The 15652-nt window shown below is 44.0% G+C and overlaps 1 protein-coding gene across 2 annotated transcripts in view; it reads right to left on the bottom strand.

The window, feature by feature from the left end:
* The window catches only part of LOC114710668 (sine oculis binding protein homolog), a 167307-nt gene extending 151902 nt beyond the window's left edge, over positions 1 to 15405 (bottom strand). Inside the window, exons 1-2 of one of the 2 annotated variants that reach the window (XM_028894921.2) lie at positions 14801 to 15405; positions 1298 to 1436 (exon numbers count right to left, since the gene is read on the bottom strand). In XM_028894921.2, coding sequence (XP_028750754.1) covers positions 1298 to 1436; positions 14801 to 14896 — 235 coding nt within the window. In that variant the 5' untranslated portion in view covers positions 14897 to 15405. The remainder of the gene's footprint in view (positions 1 to 1297; positions 1437 to 14800) is intronic. The other variant, XM_028894920.2, reaches the window with a different exon arrangement.
* Between the last annotated feature and the right edge of the window lie 247 nt (positions 15406 to 15652).

Below are 15652 nucleotides of genomic sequence, written 5' to 3'. Positions count from 1 at the left end.
CGGTCCCCGGCACGGATGACGCGTTAAAGGGGACCGTGGAGCTCAAAGTCAGTGAGCCTGTTTCTCTGAACTTTCGGCAGGACCACAGCGCTAAGGTCCTCGGTCCTGGCCTGGTTTTCCCGTTGCTGGAAGGACACGGAGCTGTGTCTATTTTTGTTTTCTGTTGAGCTCTGATGTTCTGTGGAACTCTGCTTACAGGAAAGCACACTGGAAATACACTTACAGCAGAGCGTCTGGAACCCTTCCACTCCCACTCCCTTTCACCAGGGAACTTCTACACCACACTGGAGGTGTAGGTATGTAAAATATGTGTGCAAATCAGACATTTGCTGATAACACATCGTACAGAAACTATCTTAAGACAATTCTTTCGTCATTATACATGCAATTTTGTTATTTATTAAAGATGAAAGCAAATTTGTATATTAATGAGACAGATGTACTTGTGCGATTTTACATAGGGAAGTAAATCTTGGTTGAATATCTGATACAGTGTGATATAGAACGTCTTCAACATTTCTCAGTGTTGATCTACATTTTGACTTACAATCAATACTGAGAATGCCACTGTACAGAATACATAGTACAAAATGGCAGAAGCATGTTTATAGCCATTTTGGAAATTATTGGAAATTCTGTCCTAATCCCAATCCAAACTTTATTTAGTGATTTTTAAAATGCAATTCAAGGCAGCCACCCAAATGACATTTTTAAAAAGCCAAATATTCTAGGACAATAAATCCAAAAATACACTAATTTGGTACTTAAATGCTGAGTACTGACATTGGAAAATATGAAGTCTTTGCTTTCCATAATTAAGCAATTACCTTTCTACAAGAGTAGAGAACTTCATATGTATAATAAGAACACTGCGACTCATAATACACAGTATTCTTGAGTTTGAGCTCAGGTGTCTCGGGAGGCATTTGTTGTCACTGTGTGGCATGACAGCTTGCATGGGGCAAAGCACTCATGCTGTGTGTTCAGAACCAAGGCTGCAGTGAAGTCCTATGATGCATCCCATGCATGTACTTTTAGGAATGCCTCAGATGCATTACACATTTCAATGAAGCTGGGACCACTCTATCTTCCAAACCCTTTTACTGCTGCCAAAGTTTGCCCAACTCCCACATTTAGTTACTCAGTCCCATATGGGTCACAGCCCACAGTGTGAGGAGCTGAACTTTAAGCTAGCTGTATGCATAACAACAAAATGAGACCCACAAGCATTCAGTTCTGGCAGGTGGAGATGGTTCATTCTTGTCTGCATGAGCAAAGAGCCACTAAACATCTTTACCTTTGAGAACAGAAATGTGCTGCCGGCTCTCCCCATCAGTAGGGTAACTCCTGAACTCGATGTCTTCACCGTCTTTTAATTCAACTTTATCATAGCCATACCAGCCAAGAAGTTCATTCATGGTGTTCTCTGCAAAGTTCTGAAAGAGAAGTAGAAGTTGCTACTCAATTCTGTAATCAATAATTATTTGAAAAAAATGTACAAGTTCAATTCTTTTAGCCGTATCCCATTTCATGCCGGCCCCACTCCCCCTAGAGGCCTGTTCACTTTTCAATCATGTTCAAGGTTGTAATGCATTTAAATTGCAGAATGATTCATCTAATTATGACAGGCCTTCAGACACCGGCAATTTAAAGACAATAAAGAGGTACTTGTCGACTTCATCTACGAATAGGAAAACTTACTTTTTAGCATATTCTGCAAAGTTTAAATTCTACAGGATTACAAAAATATTGAAACATGCAAAAAAACTTTGAAAATGAGCTTTTTGTAGTTCTAATTAATTTTTTATTTTTTTAATTAGACATTTTTTGACATTTCTAGAAAAAAAAAAAAAAAAAAAAAAAAAAAAAAAAAAAAGAATTGCTTTCTGACTCACTGTTGTTACTTAATGTGCCTCTTACTACAAATAAAACAGTCTCAACAGAAAAATAATTTCTCAATTGTCAACCAGTATCATACAAAAACCTAATTTCAAGGGTCCCTCTTTACAATTTTCCTTTTATAAAGGCATTTGTTAACTTGATGGATACTTTGCTTTATAAATTGTGCTAGTGACAGATTCATTCTCCATGAAATCAAGGTTACTACATCTTCTGATAAGTGACTTAAAAGTGCCAACACAGTTGAAGGTTACGAGTCAGTTAGATTTTGGATAAAACAATTTTATCAACGATAAGCTAATACATGAGTGTAAGGTGTTGTTGCTGTTACTGGAGATATCAAATATCTGATATTTGGAGATATCAGATATTTGAAAATAGTGTATATGGTTGACAGATTTAATACTTAGGCCAAGTGATTGTGTCTATCAATTTATCAATTGTTAGAGCCAGAAACAAAATGTGAGTCTGTGTGTGCTATTGATCTTTATGCTTAAACAGCTATCAAGCAACCATACGCCTCCTAGGCTGAACTGGGAAAACTATAGATCCTAACTTCTTTGTAGTTCAGAGAATCTTATATTCTTTTTCTTAGATACTGTCATTTCTAAATTCCACTGGTGTACATAATTTATATACCTAAATGAAGCACCAAGGCCAAGCCTGAATGTAGGGACCCTCAGCATGTGTTTTGTTTTTCTTAAATTCTATGACTTAAGATCTCAGAAGGGCTCCATTAAAGATATTACAGTGCTGATCCCACAGAAATAAACCTGGCATTTCAAACCACCCACAGGATGCTACTTTTTTTTTTTTTTCGTTAGTACCCACTCAAGTTCTAAGATCCAACTGGGTCGATCTATGATGGTTCAGAGCACTAGCAATTAAAAAAAAAAAAAAACAGCCAGATTGATTCAGTGTTACCATCCATATGGCCAACAGCCAGCCATATCAATCTTTAGTGAGGCATTTATTCTCTCTGATGGCTGGCTGTGTCCACATTAAATAGACATTCTTTCCATGAACGCACGAAGATGACATGCTCGCTATGAATAATAAGCGTAGCAGCTTCAGGAATACCACTGAGGAAGACTGGGCTAAGTGCTGTTCCATTTAATCAAAGGAGATCCCTTTAATGAGATGCCACTCTCCCCTAAGACCCAATTCTTTCACTAACCCGAGAGTGACAGTATCTCAGCACACAAACCAAGGTCCTCCACCAGAGGTCTGGCAGCAGACATCTCCGAGGATGATTCTTGCCTTGCATCAAAATCTATTCCCAGCAGTAGTAAAAGCCAAGCTCAAGCTATCCTGTTGGTCTATTTGCTGCTTGTCCCAATCTCTAAGAGAACTGTGCAACAAGATAGATGTTCCTCTGCACAGTAACTCCTGGCTCATACATCTGGTTTTGTGTCCCCTTTCCTAGTTCAGTCTGAAGGCTCCTGGTACCCTGCTTAGTAGACACTACTTTCTCCACTGTGTCTAAGTTCTGAAATCACACAAAGGGCCACAGACGCATAGTTCATGCATTAGCCTCCCAGCTGAGAATATAGATTTGTTTGTTTTAGCCCAGCTGCAAATCCATTCATTCATCCTTTCAGAACCAATCTGAGGGATACATGCAGAATTTTCAGACATCAGATAAAAACCGAAACCTCAACTGGATTATTAACACCAAAGTCATATTATTTGGACATTTTAACAAAAACAAAAACTCAGTTTTATTTGTTTTCTGTTGGAAACTCAGAGGTTTCATGAAACAGTTGATATGAATTTGATCTATTCCATGATTTTTGAGTTACAATAAATGTCAGAGATGTAACTATAAAATATTCCTTTTCTTGTCACTGAAAATGAAAATAAATGCCATATTGTTCTGATATATGAGTGCAGGGGCAGGAAACAAGGGGCATATAGGAACTCAAATGATAAATCTCAAACCATTTGAGAAGGAAGGAACACGGTCAAAAAGAGAAATTGAATATATATATATATAAACATATATATGTGTGTATATGTATATATGTATACATATATATATATATGTATTCATAAGAAATAGACTAGAGGGGTGAGAAAAATGGCCCAGCAGATAAGAGCACTGACAGCTCTTCCAGAGGACCCAGGTTCAATTCCCAGCACCCACAAGGCAGCTCTCAACTGTCAGTAACTCTAGTTCTAGGGGGATCTGAATGTCCTCTTCTGACCCCTATGGGTACTGTACACATGTGGGACACAGACATACATGCAGGCAAAACAGCCACACACATAAAATAAATAATAAAATTAAAACCAAAAAGAGATAGAGTATAAACTCTCCTGTACCCACTGCTGAATTAAGAAGCCAAATGTCCTCAAGGAGTGAATCATTTAACAGCCTAAGTTTCTAGACAGAGTTTAATATGCTTGGTAGCACATGGACTCATTATGTTGCAAACCAAATAAACGAAAGAAGAGATCTTTGTCACTGTCACCTCACATTCCAGGAGAGGTAAATCATGAAACGTTTATGTCCCAGACACGTTTTCAAACCTTTCTTGTAGAGAATTCCAATAACTATTGTTTCAGCTTTAAAACAAAACAAAACGGGATCTTACTATATCGCTCTGGCTGGCTGGAACCTCACTCTGTAGACCAGGCTAACCTCAAACTCACAGAGATCTGCCTGCCTCTGCCACTGAGTGCTGGGATTAAAGGCTCACCCTGCTTCATGTTCCAACATTCTTACAGTATTGTCCTTTAAAAAGCAATTTTCAATTTAAAAGTTAGTCCTTTCTTATGTTGTTTCTTGTTTGTTTGTTTAAAAGGGGGGATGGTGGACAAAGATGATAAGAGTTAAAACTCTGGATAACTGTATAGGCAAGGAGACAGATGCTGCTGTGCCGGGGAGGAGTGGACTGGGGAGGAATGTGCTTCCTCAAAGCTTCAAGCAGCATTTCTCCTGAAGACCTAAGGTGGGAAATGTCTCCACAGTTAAGAGTTCTGGCTGCTCCTCCAAAGGACCCAAGTTCGAATCCCAGCATCTACTAGCAACCTGAAACCACCTGTAGCTCCAATTCCTGGGACTCAGACGCCCTCTTCTGGCCTCCAAAGGCACCAGGCACACATGTGGTGCACAGACATACATGCATGCAAAACACCCAAACACATAAAATTTCTTTCAAAGTTCCTCCTAGCTTTAGAATTATATGAAATCAAGGAACTTCTACTTATGTGAAAAACAAAGCAGCTTTTGCAAATAAATCTGAAAATGACGGTGATCACACAACATGAATTTTACTGAGCAGTCATTATTTCAAATACTTTATCATTGTTCTCAGGAACCATCAAAATGTGCCAAAAACTGCAGTGCTTTGGCATCTGAGTTGCATTTTGCAGACTGCTTTCTTGCCTTTGGAAGTGACACAAAAATCCTCTCTCATACTATGTGGTCCAATTTGGGTTTGGAAAATAGGTCACTAAAATTATAATGGTAATTTCTACATCTTATAGCACTTTGCAGTGTTTCCACATCCTTTAACTCTGTGCTCCTTTCAATGGCCCTGTGTGTTGGGTGTTTAATTTCCACAATAAACTCCTGGTGAACCGACGTGAATTCCTCATTTGACAACAGAAAATCAGAGCATGGCATTATGGAGCATCATAAAACCAAAATAGAGGTTTTCCCATTCTTTTTTCTCTAATTTTTAAAAAATTTTCACACACGAGTACTATATTTACACTATTTTCACCCCTCCCTCTTTCCCCTCCAATTCTTCCAATGCCCCCAAACTCCTCTCAAATTTATTACCTCTTCTTTATTATTGTTACACATATAAACACATGTAAATACACACATATACACACACACGCACGCATGCACACATTACTAGGTCTATTTTGTTATTGTGCACATGTTATATGTGCTTAAGGGATTGGACCACTTGGGATTGGATACTATTGGAGGGCTTATCCCTGGAGAAGACTACATCTCCCCATCTCAGCGGCCATTAACTGCCCGTAGATCTTCACTTAGCGAGAGTTCCTCCATCCTTGGTGTGTCAACTGGTGGTGTCATTTTGCAAGTCTTGTTTGGGCAGCCACGTTGCTGAGGTCACTCTTCTGATTCTCATGCCAGGCTTAATTCTACTATAGAGTCAGCGGCAAAGGTCCAGCAATCCCAAAGAATTTACCTCCCGGGTCAATCAAGAACTTACAGAGAAATCGGACCACAGGATGTCAGCGTCATCAAGTGATTTCCAACCCGAACACATCTGCCACTGGAGAAACTGTGCTTGCATTGGGATTGGCTCATTGGCCTCTACTCTCCATAATTAGTTGTATTGTTGGAGATGGGATGTTCAAATTTCACAGTTAAAACCAAATCTTCCCATTCTGCAACTTTTTGACATGGTGTGAGGCTGAGTGCTTTGTCTTGCCAATAGCCACCCGCCCGTCTCTTCCTTATGTTCTCTTACCTCCCTTCCTTTTCTCTGGGCCTCTGAAGATCACAGCGCTATCACTTAGTCAGAAGGCATGCTCTCAGAGAGCTAAGTAAACAGCTAGGTCATAGATCTGTAGGAAGAAATTTTACTGCTTCTTTGTTCCTTTTTGTCTTTCTTTTCTTTTTTATTTGTGTGTGTGTGTGTGTGTGTGTGTGCGCGCGCGCGCGCGTATGTGGGTGCATGTGCACGTGTGTATGGAGAACAGGAGGAAGCTGGAGTGCCCTCAATTCCTTCTCCACATTATTTCTTTTGGGACAGGTCCCTCACTGACCCTGGAGATCACTGATTCAATTAGGTTGGGCAGCTATGAAGCCCCATGAGTCCTGTTTCTGTCCCCAAGGCTCTCCAGAGCAGAGGTTCCAGGCATGCGTGCTGCACCTGCATTTTTATATGGGATCGGGGGGTCTGAATTCAGGTTCTAAGGCTTGCAGTTTTACACATTAAGACATTTCTCCAGTGCCTTTTTACACCTCTCAAGCTCTTTTTATACCAGCAAATTGTATGTGTGTGTATGTATTATGTATGTATATATGTATTTCTTGTTGAATCTTAATTTCATAACATTTCTTTGACATTCTCATTCAACTAGAAGTCTTATACAAATGTCAAAGTTCTGGGCTAGAAATGCAGGTCAGTTGGTAGAATGTTCCCCTACCATGCACAAAGCCCTGAGCACTGTGGCACATGCCTGTAATCCCAGCCCTGTAGAGGTGGAAGCAGGAGGGTCAGAAACTCAGGGTCAACCTCTGCTACATAAGGAGGTTGAGGTCAGCCTAGGCTATTCAAAGAGAATGATAACACTAGTGAGCACCCTCATACCTCTGAACAGAACTCTAATCCCTACAACTCTTAGAAAGGATAACTTGAAAAAAATTAAAGAAGAAAAGAAAGGATGATTTGACTCCATGAATTAAAAGCCTTACACATTTAATACCATTTGACTTGGTAATTTTATTTGTATCCATTTTATCAATTAGCCTAAGAAAATAGGTACAAAAAGATTTATGTTCAGAAATACTTATCTCTCAGGGCGGTGGTGGCGCATGCCTTTAACCCAGCACTCAGGAGGCAGAGGCAGGAGGATCTCTGTGAGTTCTAGACCAGGCTGGGCTACAGAGGGAGATCCGGGAAAGGTGCAAAGCTACACAGAGAAACCCTGTCTCGAAAAACCAAAAAAGAAAAAAAAAGAAAAGAAATACTTATCTCAATGTTGTTTTCTAAAAACAAAAACAAAAAAAAATTAAATGCCAAACAATTGTAAATTGGTTAAAAAATTTCAGTTTAATCATACAATAGAATACTATCTTGCCACTGAAATATATGCAGTAAATACATTTTAGTGACTTGAAAAGCTATTAACAATATATTAAGTTTTAAAAGAAAATTGATCTTTTTTTAAAAAAAAATGTATATCACATGGAAAAAAGCATAAAATATATGATACCCACAATAATTATGTTTAGTGGGAAAATCAAAGCTTTTTTTGCTTTCTGTCTATTTCTTGTCTAATACTTATTTTATTACTTTAATTATTTGTGGTGCGTATGTATTTGTATGTGTGTGAGTATATATGCACGTGTGTGTGCAGGTGCCTGTAGAGGCCAGAAGAGGGCAGCAGATCTTCTGGAGATGGAGCTACAGGCAGTTGTGAGCCACCCACCACAAGTGCTTCAAACGAAACTCAGGCCTCTGTGAGAACAATGTGTGCTCCGAACGGCTAAGCCATCTCTCCAGCCCCACTTTTTTGCCCATTTCTATTACTCATTCAACTGTTTCTGTCATGACAGTATGCCATTTTTATAAAAAAAACAAAAGGCTAACTTTAATTAAAAATTAATTAACATATAGTCTCACTCATAGGCAACCATATCAGTCATATCCACAGTTTAAATGATAATAAAAAAGAATCTGTCAGTTACATTACTTGACTTCACAACATTCTGACATGTATTATCAAGAAAGCAGAGCACTTGAGAAATACTTTCAAAGGAAAGTAAACAAGTCACAAGCTGGGTAAGAGGGTCTGGAGAGGGGAGCTGCTACTCTCTGCTAGGTATGGTTTTGCATAACAGGATGATAACTAGTTTTCTCTCTCTTGTTATGTCCACATGTTCTGCCTGACTTGTGGGGCCGACCCTCAAAGCCTCATGGGTTTGTTAAGAGAGATTTAAGGAAAGGGAGAGAGGCTGCCTTGCTCCATTCCAGAGTGAGGTAAGAATGAACTTGCTTAGATCAGTTCCAGCATGGGCCCAGAGCCGAGTCTAAGTTGTCTCCCGTAACACAGACCCGGTGGACTAGTTTTATTTTATGGTTACGCTAAGAAAAAGGTCAGGGAGTGGAATTTAGATAGTGCAGAAGAGATGTGTAAAGAGCCCCTCGCCGATTACAGAGTGCTTCCATATTTATAGTCCCATTGGGTCAGACGGCGTAAGACAGACTCCCACTGATGACTGATTAGGTGGCCACCACTAGGCACAGACTAGTAAAAGTGTCCTGACGGGCACTCGTGGCATAGACTTTAGACACTGAGCTCTGCTTTGGGGGGTCTGGCTACAGCTTCTTGGCTTCAAGTCCTTTAGAGACAACCACTGTGCTCTGTTTTGGGTCACTAGGCAGGCCTGTCATCAGCCATCTCCATGCTGACCTCAATGCAGTGCTTAATGTAAAGGATGCATTCTAACGCCGAGCGCCGCATTCTAACACCGCGCAGCTGAGGACAGTTTTACTCCTCTACTGCTAAGATTGCAAACTCAACGGCTATACAGTCGTCGTATAAAAGCCACACGTACAATCTGTGTTATTTCCGTGAGACGGACAGCAACCCGTCACGTGCCACATTCTACTCTGCTGCCAAGACATTGACCGTCCTAAAACGGTCAAAGGAGCGCTGTGGAATTGTGGATACGGGCCCTCGCTGGCACAGGGGCAGCCGTGGCAGGTGCACAGCTGCACGCAGCTGTGCCTTATCACAGCTGCAGAACCAGCCTAAAGGAAGAAAAAAAATCACCAAAACTTGTTGCATCATTTTCCTGCCTGTGCCGGAGCCACTGGCCTTCACGCAGTACATTCCCTAGGCTTTTGTTTAGATGAGAGCTATTAATGACTGTCCATCAGTCTACAGACCCTAAAATACACATCAGCAGGCTCTCCCCACGTGAGCATCTATGGCTATGTGTTTCAACTGGCACAGTTTTAAAAAGCGGTCTATTTTCCCCCTCCTCCTACACTGTACTGTCCCTTCTCTTTCAGGAAAATATTCAATCATTTCATTAGAGAGAGCAAGTGTGGCAGACATCTGAGTCCCAAAGAGCAACTTTTAGCCGGCAGGAATACTGTTTATGATTCACCTTCTCATTTTTCTATTCTAACATTTTATTTTTCAAAAAGAAGTGTAAAGCCTCAATAAGTCAAATGGACATTTCCTCGGACACCAAGATCCAAAGAGTCTGGCCTTTCTCTGGGAGCCTCCGTTTAGAGAGTCACTTGCGCTCACTAATATTTACTCTTCACTGAGGCTCTGTTTTTGACTTTCCTTGAAACTCTGCTACCTCTTGGTTCCTATAAGTCTGTCTTTCACACAAGAAAAGCAGGGCTTGGCTCCTTGGAGCAGGGCTTGGCAAGCGCAGAGGCAGCAAACACAGAAGGGAATGAGTCTGTCAGACTCATTTTCTTCTATTTCAAATGTTTATTTCAGATTTGGGAGGAAGTGGAGCGGTCCCTTTCCATTTCCTAGTATTTGGAAACTACAAGTTGTCTAAGGCTTGGAGGATGGCGCTCTCCTAGTCACCGTACTCGCAGGTCACCAGTGGAGACTCTTCTGGAAACCTCCATCCCACCAGAGCAGAGCGCTTAGTCTCATGGAGCTTATTGCACCATCTCCTATGGCTGTAGCCTGGACCCCTGAGATGGGCAATGAGAGCCATGCCAAAGGCTCGGCCACGTCCCACCTCTGCTCCCAAGAGGTGAGGACCAGGCCTGACTTACCTGAGAGGGGACTCAGCTTGGCCACACTGCACACCTGAGGCCCCTGCTCAGTCTGACAGGATGTGTGAAGCCTTGGGGGAGATCTGGTCCCAAGCCCACTTACTAAGTTCCTGGGGCATCCTGCAACTGACACCAGGACGGTGTTTTCCAAAATAAGACCTGCTTTGGGCGTAAGTTCATGTCAGCCTTAAACACACAGGCTTTTCCAATCCATACTCTAATTTCTCTAATTTTCGTTTTCAACATCATGCTATTCCACTCATCAGTTCTGCAGCTTGCTTCACTGTTCCTGCAGTCAACAGAGGCCATTTCTAAAGCCCCACAGAGACCATCAGAGAACAAACTAGAGAATCCCATGGAAATTTTTCTGCTAACGCTAACAGATGTGCATACCTCAAGACGTGGGAAGCAGGGTCAAGGTATAATTTTAGGTACAATTAGCTATTGAAGATATTTGTAGACCTTCAGCAACTGTGAGACCTTGTGACATTTTACACAAATGACCCTGTATTTGAGTACTTGATAAAAACACCAACACCAACAACAAATGTTGTAAGTTAATAATGGGATGTTTAAGAGGTTTCCAGGCCAGAGTGCCTAATCTGATCACATTAATTTTGCCAAAGAGTTTTAAAAGAAAAAATTTTGACTCATTATCTCTACTTATAGTCTAGATTTTTTTTTTAATTGTGCCATTTTAATTGTTTGGGACCTACTGACCACAGTTCACTAAGATTTATGTGCACAAATACATGTCTTGATCACAGAAAGTTTATACATACATTTATATTTGCACATTCATTAATATATAGTTTCTATATGAAATCTACCATGTTCTGGTAGATATAATGCTCCTAAGCTAATTAACTCTCCTATATACTGGAACTCCTCCATCCTGACTTCCATGTGAACGGACGGTATATCAGGGTCCCACTGACTAGTTATAATCCCCACGATCATTTTAGAAGCCCAAAGAAATTTTAAAAAATTAAAAAAAAAAACTTTTCTATTGCTATCTGTTTTACTGGCCACTACTTAATAAGGCATACTAATAATGAGTAGAGCATCTAGTTTTTCTTTAAGTTAGGAAAAATTAGAATGAAAAGAAGATAAAGAAACATCATAAAGCTCACAATAAGACACACATTCCTGCTGGGAAGATATTTTCCCTGAAGTACATCGTAGCCAAGCTATGCCAAGTAGTGTACTTTTCACACACGAAATTATATTGTATCAAATTTAAATTTGTTACAACTGCCATATCCATTAAACCAGTGATAACAAAAACGCAACTGGATATCTGATCTGGTGAGACAGCAGCCAGCATTAGCTCCCAGCCACAGGAAGACCACCTCCACTGCCCTGGCTGCTGTCAGCTACCCTCAGCCAGACTGCCTTCTCCAGCCACTGTGAACTGACTGTGTGGTTGCCATGCTCAGGAAATCTTGAAGAAAGCCTCTGGGTGAGGCTGTGCTGCTGGTCATTCTCATCCCTCCACATTTGCGGCACTTAAAATAGACACTTGTACCAGTGTCCTTTCTAGTACCCAGAGGAGAAAAAAAAAATCACACACACCCCAATCCCTTTTCTTTCAGCTCACAGAGAAGCAACTCAATCCAAGCAGTGTTGAAACCCGAGTAGGTCACTGTACACCACGATAAAATTCCCTAATCCCCGGGCCAAATCTCCCCAAGGGGGGCCTCCTCCTGATCCTCCACTTCCCAGGCTGACTTTTCCATTCGCTCTCTCCTCTTTCCCCTTTCATTTCCCTACCTTCAAGCCTTGATATGTGATCTGAGGTGGAGGCTCAGGTTTCCGTTTTTACAGCTTAGGCCCCGATGGCTGTATACATTCCTTTCTCTCTGCTGGGCAGTGATTACTTACCAGGGCTTAGTTTACACTGGTCCAGATGAAAGCTGTTCAGATGAAGGCAAATACAGCCAAGCTGCCCCAGCGGCACTGATATGAAGCCGTACAAGGCTACATTGTGTTCTCGATGACATTTTGTTGCACACATTTTTATACAGGGCAACCAACTTGTTATGTTACCCTATACTTCAGTTCAGGAAGCTGAAGGGATAATAATACCATGAGGGGTAGGGAGGGGTTCTGTTGGTGTGATGATTAATATTAAAATCAGAAAATAGTAATGTGTTCAAAATAACTCTGTGACTTTGAGAACCTACTTTTTAAGTAAGGATTTTTTTGGGGGGGTGACGTTATATTAGAAGAATGCCTATAAACCCCCTGGAATGGTATACATGGACATGTCTTTCATATTGTTCCAAACTAGAGAGAAAATGCCACAATTGAATTATGTGCTGCTAAAAAAAGAAAAGGAAAAAAAAAAACCTTCTCATTTAATGCTACAGATTGAAACAAGAATTAAGACTTCAAATAGTAGAAAGCAATCTGGAGGGAAAAAAATAACATTTTAAAAAGAGGAAATTCTGTGCATCCAGGTTAATCCCACACTCAGTCCTGCAGCATGGGCCGAGCACTGTCATTCTCCCCTTCACACAATGTTGTTTTTGTTTCCTCCCCACTAGTTCAGACAAACATCTGTTATACTGCAGAAGGACAAACTATCTCCCAAACCACGGAGTGTGCCTGCAGCCAAAGCCAACAGCACCAGCCCCAAGCACCGAGCACAGTCAGCCTTTATACCCAGCCGGGATAACGTTTCACATGTTTTGATTAAAATTAGCTAATTTGTAATTCTAGAACCTATGAAACTTAAAAGCTGCCATCCATATAGAGGGCATTAGGCAGCATTTTAAAGGGCTGGAGCTAGCTGTGATTTCCTAGTGGCCTTCTCTTGTCGTCCCCCACTGTCCATTTAAAACGACACGGAAAAGTAATGGAGAAACACAGGACAAGGAGAAGGGCCAGAATTGCAGGGCACACTCTGCCTCGTGGAGAAAAAACAACTTTTACTTCTTTCTTTCTTTCTTTCGTCCTTCCTTCCTTTCTTTCTCTGTCTATCATTGGAATCAATGTGGCTTCTGTTACAGGGAATGGTATTAATTTCCAAGGCAAAGCTTCTTTACTTTCCCAGACCGATTCCCTCAGCTTCCAGACACTAATTCTTCACCCCAGAAATAAAAACCCTACTTCTCAAAATGTGGAATACTGGTGAGACTTCCGGGAGGGAGGTAAAGTTATGAATATACACCTAGTCACACAAACGCATAAGCTGTGGTTGCCCTTCCTAAGCATGGGCTTCACCACGGCACTCACTAAATACGCTTTCTATAACCAAGAAGACGCCAAAAAGCAGTAACAGTGAATTAGTCCCATTTTTAACCAGTTTGCCTTTCAAATACAAACTTAACCAATGATGACCAAGTCACCTGACTATGTTGAGTATTCTGTGCAGAAGTGGGCAACACCAAGAAACGCAAAAAGCAAGCCTTATACTTTTTTTGGTAAGTCATAGAATCAAAAGTATATACATAAAGGGATTGGGGGGGGGCAGTAAAAATCGTGAAATCCACACCAGACAAAAATCCTCGTCCAGGCAAAACTCACAACTTTGAGGAAAATAAAGAAGTGGGGGTGGCAGAGGGGTCCAGGCTGAACGATGTTCTCGGGCTTCAGCGCGAACAGCTGGAGCGCCAGGAGGCTGCGCTCGCCACCTCTGGAGCACCGCTGGCCTGGCAGGGAGCCCGGCCTCGCAGAGAGGACTCGGGGCTGGCCTTCGTGAACAATGGGCAGGCGGCTGTGAAGGCCGCCCCTCAGACAGCTGGCTTTCAGCCGGCTTGCCCAGTCTGCTAACTGGAAAGTGAGGCGTGCAGAGGCGAGCTGGAGACCGGGGCAGCAGCGGAGAGGAGCGGCCGGGGGCGGCAGAGGCGAGCCCGCTGGCTGCACCGTCCCTGACCCGCGCCGCTCCGGCCCAAGCCTCGAGCACTGACAGCTACGCGGTCGGTCGCAGCTGGCGAGTTGGAGCAAAGAGGGACCATGGAGCTTGGGGACGAACTGGGAAGAGGGGTGGAATCCAGGTATCCCGAAGCCCTGGCTCGGCAGCGCCTAACTTTGGAGGGGTCCGGAGGCTCATTTCCGAAAAGGGAAGAAAGGCTACACGGACCATTGGGAAAGCCGCTGCGCCATGCCCACTCGCCACTGGGGTCCGGTACCCTCGCCCTGAAACATCTGCACTAATCTAGGGTTTGTGAGGTTAAATAGTATGCTTCCCCCGCCCCCCGCCCCCATCAGATCTGAGGTTGGCAGATTTTGGGGATGCAGCCCGTGAGTTGGCCTCGGTTTGGCACCTGGAGGGGGAGCTGAGGCGTCCCGGGGACCCGACAGAAACTGACAAGCGCGCCCCTGTCGTCGTCGTCGTCACCCCCCCGCCCCCAAGCCTATACAACAGCCCGAAAGGGAGCGGACGGAAGAAAGAGCTCGGTCTCCCCGGCCCTCGAGTCCGAGAATACCTTCATCTCCTCGTTGATCTCCCTCTTCACGGGGTGAGCCGGTTTCCGGCTCCGTTTATTTTCCGGAGGTCTCCCTTCTTTCTCCATTTCTGCCATGTTTTTGTGTCTGGTTTCTGTGGAGATGAAATGGCTGCTGCCGCCGCCGGCGGTGGTGGTGGCGGCGGTGGTGGCGGTGGCGGTGGCGGAGGTGGAGGTGGTGCTGATGGTGGCAACACTGGCGGAGGTAGCGGTCCTGGCGGGTCCGGGGCTGGGAGGGGGGAGGCAGGCGAGGGAGGAGCGGGGTCTCTTCTAGCGGCGGAGACCGTCAGTGGCCGTCACGGGGAAGGGTAGCCCGGGGAGTCTCGGGGATGCCGCCGCCGCCGCTCCTGCCGCCGCCGCCGCCGCTCCTGCTGCTGCCGCCGCTGCCGGTGCCGCCTCCGCCGCTCCCGCTCCCGCCGCCGCCGCCGGGCTGCATCCTCGGGGCCCCACGGAGTCGTCAGCCATCTTCCTGAGCTCTGTCCGTCCGCATGGGCGAGAGGAGCGCCGGCCACGGCGGAGACAGCTGCTCTGGGCGTGCGTGCGTGGATATGTGTGTGCGCCCGGGAGAGCGCGCCAGCCCCGGCGCCCTGCGCCTCCCGCGAGCCGAGCCGCGGGCGGAGGGAGGGACTGCGCGGGGAGGGGTCCGAGGGAGGGGAGGCTGGAGGGGGGGGACTAGGCCAGCCCCCCGCTCGCGAGCGGGCGTGGCTTCCCGGTCGCTGTAGACGCGGATGCTATGCCGCTTCGGGGGCTGCTGGCGGCCGCCTGCTCCTGGGCGCCGGGCACCGGCACTCCTCGCGTCCGCCGCCTTCCCGCGACGATCCCTGCTCGGCGGCG

This window comes from Peromyscus leucopus, chromosome 8a (genome assembly GCF_004664715.2).
Source record: "Peromyscus leucopus breed LL Stock chromosome 8a, UCI_PerLeu_2.1, whole genome shotgun sequence".
Lineage (NCBI taxonomy): Eukaryota > Metazoa > Chordata > Mammalia > Rodentia > Cricetidae > Peromyscus > Peromyscus leucopus.
This window is presented reverse-complemented; position numbering and strand designations above follow the sequence as displayed.